This window comes from Centruroides vittatus, unplaced genomic scaffold (assembly GCF_030686945.1).
Source record: "Centruroides vittatus isolate TY-2023 unplaced genomic scaffold, ASM3068694v2 contig_273, whole genome shotgun sequence".
NCBI classification, from domain to species: domain Eukaryota; kingdom Metazoa; phylum Arthropoda; class Arachnida; order Scorpiones; family Buthidae; genus Centruroides; species Centruroides vittatus.
This window is the reverse complement of record NW_027121739.1, coordinates 239,206-245,960: the sequence shown is the minus strand read 5'-3', so window position 1 is coordinate 245,960 and position 6,755 is coordinate 239,206. Positions and strand designations below refer to the sequence as shown.

General features: G+C 35.6%; 2 protein-coding genes across 2 annotated transcripts; one reads left to right on the top strand and one right to left on the bottom strand.

The window, feature by feature from the left end:
- Positions 1-1,998: 1,998 nt before the first annotated feature.
- On the bottom strand, positions 1,999-2,802 carry LOC136971900 (uncharacterized). Its single transcript, XM_067266425.1, has one exon. The coding sequence runs from the start codon at positions 2,800-2,802 to the stop codon at positions 1,999-2,001; it is 804 nt and encodes a 267-aa protein (XP_067122526.1).
- A 321-nt stretch (positions 2,803-3,123) lies between these two features.
- On the top strand, positions 3,124-5,981 carry LOC136971899 (glutamate receptor ionotropic, kainate glr-3-like). The gene is made up of 5 exons (XM_067266424.1): positions 3,124-3,246; positions 4,248-4,395; positions 4,459-4,682; positions 5,462-5,715; positions 5,783-5,981. Exons 1-5 carry the CDS (start codon positions 3,124-3,126, stop codon positions 5,979-5,981), a joined length of 948 nt encoding a protein of 315 aa, XP_067122525.1.
- The last annotated feature ends 774 nt before the right edge of the window (positions 5,982-6,755 follow it).

The window sequence follows — 6,755 nt, the reverse complement described above, 5'->3', positions numbered from 1 at the left end:
CTGTTGAACTCATGGGAGTTACTTAATGGACATGGATAATCTTTCGGACCATGCCCTTATCAGCATTAGGATCTCTGCTTGCATCCCAGTTAATCACTGGTTAATGTTACCTTAGGATCCAAAATGGCGGCCAGGGAAATTTTTCCCTACTTCGGAGACTGCGACAGGGGAAAAAATTTTTCCCTCCATTCAAGATGGCCGCGGTTCCGGCCGCCATCTTGAATTTCTCTGCAGACTCCGCGGATTTTTTCACCGAAATAAACAATAAAAAACAACAAAAAGAGGAGTTTTTTACTCACTTTTCGATTGTTCGATATTCTGAGTATGATCTCCTGTTTGGGGGTCGACGAAATTTTTCGAATCGTTGACAGTTCTATGTTCGACCACTACTACTTCTATGTCGTCAATATGCATAAATCCTTTCCATTCGTTCGTTATTATCGTACTGCCGGAATTCACGTATTTATACACGATCCAATTCACGGTGTTTTCTGATCTGTCGTTCACCTGACATATGAAGCAATTCTTATCTTCATCGCAATGAATGCAAACGGACTCGGTCGGCTGTATGCCTAATTTTACAGCAAAATTCGATGCGTTATCGATACGGGGAGGTAAACCTAGCTCCGAAAAGTCGTCTTCCATCAACTTGTAGAAATCACGGGAAGTGCATCTCGACCAAAATTCGTCGTTGCAACTCAAATCGGCAAAACTAGTCATTATCGAACAATTGGCAATAAACTAAACGAGGGGAGGTAAGAATAGGGAAAAAACACGCTTTTTCCTTAATTTCTGATTACTTGGTTCTCTAACTTTTAGGATTAAATTGTTATAAAAGAAATAAGAGTACTTACTAATACTGGAAGAAATAATAATAATAAATATTCAACGATAGCAATTTGTGTGCGAATGAAATATCGTTACGAAAAAAAAAACACAGCAATTAATCCAATACGCAATTCGTCGCAACACAGCAGTAAACGATTCCAACTGGAAACTAGTCGCTTTGCATAAAATTGCCCAGAAATGACCAGAAACACGTCACAGATCATGCATTTGCATATTCGTTCGTAACACACCTACGAATTTCCCGCCGATTTTACTCTTGCGCGACGTCACGAAAAGGCTCTTTCTACCGTCGCAAATTTACACACTACCGTCTCCAAACTATATACTCTTCAAAGACTGCGTAGATTTGCACTATAGACTCTAGTATACCTTTTAAACACAGCCGTTTATTGCTAATATTCGAACGTTTTCGGTTATTTTTAATAACCTTTCTCAAGAACAGTTACATTCGAATGCGGTCGTAAAAATTTGAACACGTCGCCAATCGAAAACGAGCTTTTGAAATGGTTCTATTCTCGATCTCCTAACGGGAGGTTTACAAACCAAAAAAATTATAAAAATATATCCTTAACTGATTCCTCAGCTTGTCCGTTGTTATACGTATTAAAATTAGAATAACACCCATAAGCAATTTCCTTGCCTGTTATAATGACTATCGCGTTCGTATATAAATCTGCTGTTGCCGGTTTTCTTATCTGGCGCTACCTTTCCTGCGCTACACCACGCTGTTTCTCCATGCCGATGAGATCTTGCTGGCTTCCCTAAAGTTAATAGCCTGTCCTTTGTAGCTGGTTTTGAAGATATTCCATGCTTCCGCATACTTTAGATGTTTTTTGCTGTAAACTTTTTGTATGAGCTTTGCTTTATCCCAATCTGCCTTTACTTCTTGTTGGTCTGCCAGAATATACGTTGCCAGGGCGGTGTTAGGATGTTCGAGTCTTATGTCTCTTTGGTGCTCGGTAAGTCTTTCTTTAAGGGATCTTCCTGTTGCTCCCACGTAGTATAATTCGTTTTGTCGTCTGTTATCTATTACCGGGATTTTGTACACCCCTGGAATGAGGTGTAGGTTCGGTACGTCTTTGTCGGCTCTTAGCAGTTGATATATTGTCGGGTTCCTTTTGTACACTATTTTTTTGTTAGTGGCCGCTCCTATTCTTTTGTATACATATTTAGTTGTGCTCTGTATTCCATGATTGTACACTCGTCTGCTTTTCTTCTATTTGGCTCTTTGTTGTTAGGCGGTTTGAGGTTGGAGAAAGCCTTGCTGTTCACCCCGAATGACTTAGCTAACATGTTAATATATTTCAACTCTTCGTTTCTATCTTGCAGCTTGCTGCAGTGCGTGTACGCCCTTGTCACTAGTGCCCGGTATGCTGCTAGCTTATATGATACTGGGTCGTGTAAGTCCCAAGGTATGAACCATGGGGTGTATGTCGGTTTTCTGTATACTTTAGTAACAACTCCATCTCTGGCATCTATTTGTATATCGATGTCCAAGAAATGTACATTTCTGTCGTTCATTTGTTCCAGCTCAATTTCTAGCCCGAAGTTGTTGCTGTTGATATCTTTTACGAAACCATCTATGTTTGGTTTATTCTTCCATATGACGAGAACATCGTCTACATATCTTGCATAGATGAGAATGTGCTGTGCGTATTTAGGTATGATGTTTTCCTCTAGTGTTCTAAGTACCATTTCGCATAATAGGCCAGAGATAGGGCTGCCCATCGCTACTCCTCTTTGCTGCTCATATGTGACGCCATTAAAGTTGAAAATTGAGGAAAAAGTGGCGATATGTGCTAGTTCCAATATTTGTTCCCTTTTCCTTTCTGCATTACTAATCTTGTTGAGTAAGAAGTCCCTTAGGTGGCAGAAGCACGGCTCCAGGTTTATGGACGGGTATAATGCTTTAAAGTCTAGCACCGTCATAACGCATCCTTGTTGTAAATGCATGTTTTTCATTTTTGCAGAAGCTCAGTGGAGTTTTTTATGTTGAACTGATGCGGCGAGCTATGTGCGCTTATGTATCCTTTTAAAAATCTCTCTAGTAGTATTGTGGGCGAACATGCTTTGTCTACTACTGGTCTTATACTTTTGTCATTTTTGTGTGTTTTGGCGAAGCCGAATAATTTGGGGACTGCCGGTGAGGATATTATTATGTTCTTCATCCTTAATTCTTTCGCCAAGGGTGTAGCTGCAAAGCGTTTTACTAAGGTCTGGTATTTATTGATAAGTTTGATAAAGAATTCTTAAAGTTCCTTGTTTTCAAGTAGAATGTGGTGGCTGCAAGAAGTCCAAGTGATGCTTGCGTGGAGACACGTCAAGATGGGAGGGCCTTTCCTTAAGAAGCATCAGACAGTGGAAAATATAGTGATCGCTACTATCTGGGACACCGCAGTAAAGCAGAGATCTCTGTCCTGGAGGTCGAAGCTGTGATGAAAGCTGTTGAAGCGACGATGTCCTGTAAGAAATTGTATAACGTTATGGTTAGGGTTGATCCACATGAATGAGTTCCGTTGCTTAACTCTGGGAAGTTAAGTATAGGTAATAGCGTTGTGGTTATTGTCCCAGGCAGTTTGCCAGATAGTATAGAGCCTCAACTGTATTTACAACGCGGTATTCATTACCATTATCTCGTATGCTGTGGCTGTCTGGGAAAGTGCTGTCTCTCTCAGTCACAACTACCGCCGTGCTCATTCTGCTCAGCGTAGAGTAAAATAGAGATAAAATATAGAGATAAAAAAATTAATCGTCCTTAAGAAGGACAGTGACACTTACAAAGCGTTCAAAACCTTGATTTATAAGTATCACATACTCATTCATTAGGATAGTGATATGTCTATGCCATCAGGCACTATCTTTATTTGCACACTGTCCATTATTGTACAGTATATATCATTACTTGTTCTGCTGCATCATATATCTGTGTAAATATTATTATAATTATTATTTTCTATTCACCACGGTTTAAGTCGTATCATTTTTTAAATTTTTATTCTACATGTTCTTATTCCACTCTCAAGCTAATTATCATATCGATTAGTTTGTATTGGTTATCTCATTGTCTGTTTATACCATTTTCTCTATGTCATACTGTTTGTACATTATCTCTCTGTAATTATGTATGTATTTACTTGTTTATTGATGTATCTCTGTACTTGACTCTATTATGCTCTAGCAGTATTGGAAATAAATAAACATAAATAAAATAAATAAAAATAAATAAATATCAGTAAGTATTGTTTTAATTTTTTTACAGTAGGTCTTACAAAAATTCGAAAATTACTCAAATTAAATAATGAAAAATATTATTTAATTTGAGTAATTTTTGAATCCTTTTATAGTCCTGTTTTAAAAATATTTAAATTTTATTTCAAGTACCTTACGTTTTTTAACAGGTATGGATGATAGTAATTGTGACATTAATAGTATTCGGTATTTCATTGCATTTGGTTATGAAACTTGATAACAATATTAAGAAGCTTAAATACCGATCGCCTCTATCTAAAACATACTGGATTGCTTTTAAATCTTTTGTGGGACAAGGTGAATAGTTTTATACGATATAAATTCAATACACACAAAATAAATTTGCGAATTTATCCACAGGTATTAATTTGACTATTTTCAATGGAATCCCTTCAAAGATTTTAGTTGGAATTTGGATATTCAGTTCTCTAGTTTTAATGCTTAGTTACAGTGGAACATTGACATCTTTTTTGACTTCTCCCATTTACGAAGACGTTCCAACCACGTTTAACGAATTATCGAGCGTTGTGGAAACGGGAGAATATGACTGCGGTACAGTGTATTCCGGTCAAGTATATTTCATTGTACGTTAATATTAAAATACATTTAGGAAATAAGTATTAAAAATTGATTGTTTCCAAATTGTATTTTGCATTCTTTTATTATTTATCTGACCTAATGTATAATAATATAATTATCAATATATATATATATATATATATATATATATATATCGTTAACATGTCAGCTTAAATATGCATTTTACAACATTATATATAAGTGTATATATACACATCTATATAAATTGTTGAAATGAATATTTAAGGCTATATGCTAATGTCGAATCTTCTATGTCAGGGTTGGGCAACCTTTTTTATGTAAGGGCCGCATTTTAAGAATTTTGAACTGATGCGGGCCGCATTCAAGAGAAAGAGGGGGAAAAATGTTGGTAAATCAGAATTATTTATTCATATATAATTATAAATTAGCATAGGTATACTTAATTTAGCTTCTGGAACTGATGTAAACGTAATATATTCGAAACATTTGGTTAAATATTCGTCACTACTAGTTTTAAATTAGTTTCGATGTGTCTGTTAGCCGGTTTCTTGTTGTAATTTTTACTAAATTTATTGCGGGAAAACCTATTCACATACAGAAGTAAAAATAACGTTTGAATTTTTGCTGCATACTTCCTAAAGCTGGAAAATTAATATATTTATTCACATTTTATGTGTCGCGGGCCGCGAAATATATAAATGAGGGCCGCAGGTTGCCCATCCCTGTTGTATGTGATTTACAGAACTCTGTTCGTTCTAGACAATATAGAAAGAAAAACATAAGTCTTAAATTTTATTTCCAGACAACAAATTCAAAAGTTTCATATATATTAGAAAGGCACATTCACTCACGCCATCATTTTCTATCAGAGAATGAATTAGTGGATAAATTAAAAAACAGCAAATTTGCTTTAATCCGAAGTTATACTTATTTGAAACGAATGGCAAAAGATTATAATCTGGAGGATTTTAAATATTCTAAGGATGCGCTTATCACATTTCCAAGTGGTTATGCTTCTAGAAAAGGATTTCCCTGGATAAAGAATATTAGCAAAATGTAAGTAAATATATAATATAATCTTTTTTCAAATAATTCATATTATTAAAGTAATTTTTTTACATAGAATTCGTAATCTATTTGAATCTGGAATTATCAACAAAATTGAAGACCTCGAAATATCCGAAGAACTTCGAACTACAGAATTTTCTCCTTTATCCTTTGAAGAAATAATCAGTCCTTTAGCTCTTCTGATGTTCGGATATATGTTATCTATTATTTGCGTTATTTTCGAATTAATCCTTGTAAAATATTATAGACGTTAAGTGTTCCAATTAAATCGTACCCATCTTCGTAATTCGCCACGTAGTCTGTGAGGGCAACCACCAACTATGCTTGGATTTTAATGAAAGCGACTTTTTTTAACTTTTTCTGCATTATTTACAACGTAAGAAAATTCACCTGTTTTGACACGTGTTGACAGATACTGATGACACCCAGAAACACATCATGTCATGCTTTACGACGCAATAAATACGTTCGGTATGAAGACATATTTTCACAGTTAATATCCAATATCACGGTCCACCAGAGGCCAATCGGCTCCTTTGTCTGAACTCTTAAAATTCGAATGTGGGTTCGCGCTTCATCCGGACAGACTGGCCACATGAATTTTTCCGGGTTTTCTCCATGTCTGTAACGCTTGAATAGGACCTTGTTACCTTTAAAAGTTCTTCCGGAAGGTACTACTTCTGGCGTAATGAAAATCATAAAGCATTACAACTACTGTTACATGACGATTAAATCACACTTTAATATAGGACGATATAGCCTAGAAGCTCATGCACAACTACCTAACACAAGACAGCATTCATTATCACGTTCCACGTTGTCGCCTTCCTAAATTTTTTATTCATCTTTTCGATTTCGATCATGAACAGCAAATTTGCTCTAATCCGAAGTTATACTTATTTGTAGCAAATGGCCAAAGATTGGACCTGGAGACTTTTAAATATTCTAAGGATGCGCTTATCACATTTCCAAGTGGTTATGTTTAATGATATTAATATTTTGTCTAATTACATTAAAAAAACTTTTCA

Bases quoted from the DNA above. Each gene is read 5' to 3' on its own strand.
- LOC136971899 (XM_067266424.1), top strand. From the start codon at position 3,124: ATGTGGTGGCTGCAAGAAGTCCAAGTGATGCTTGCGTGGAGACACGTC. The intron at 3,247-4,247 runs GTAAAGCAGAGA...GTTTTTTAACAG, and splicing joins CTACTATCTGGGACACCGCA to GTATGGATGATAGTAATTGT. The intron at 5,716-5,782 runs GTAAGTAAATAT...TTTTTTACATAG, and splicing joins ATAAAGAATATTAGCAAAAT to AATTCGTAATCTATTTGAAT.
- LOC136971900 (XM_067266425.1), bottom strand. From the start codon at position 2,802: ATGCATTTACAACAAGGATGCGTTATGACGGTGCTAGACTTTAAAGCA.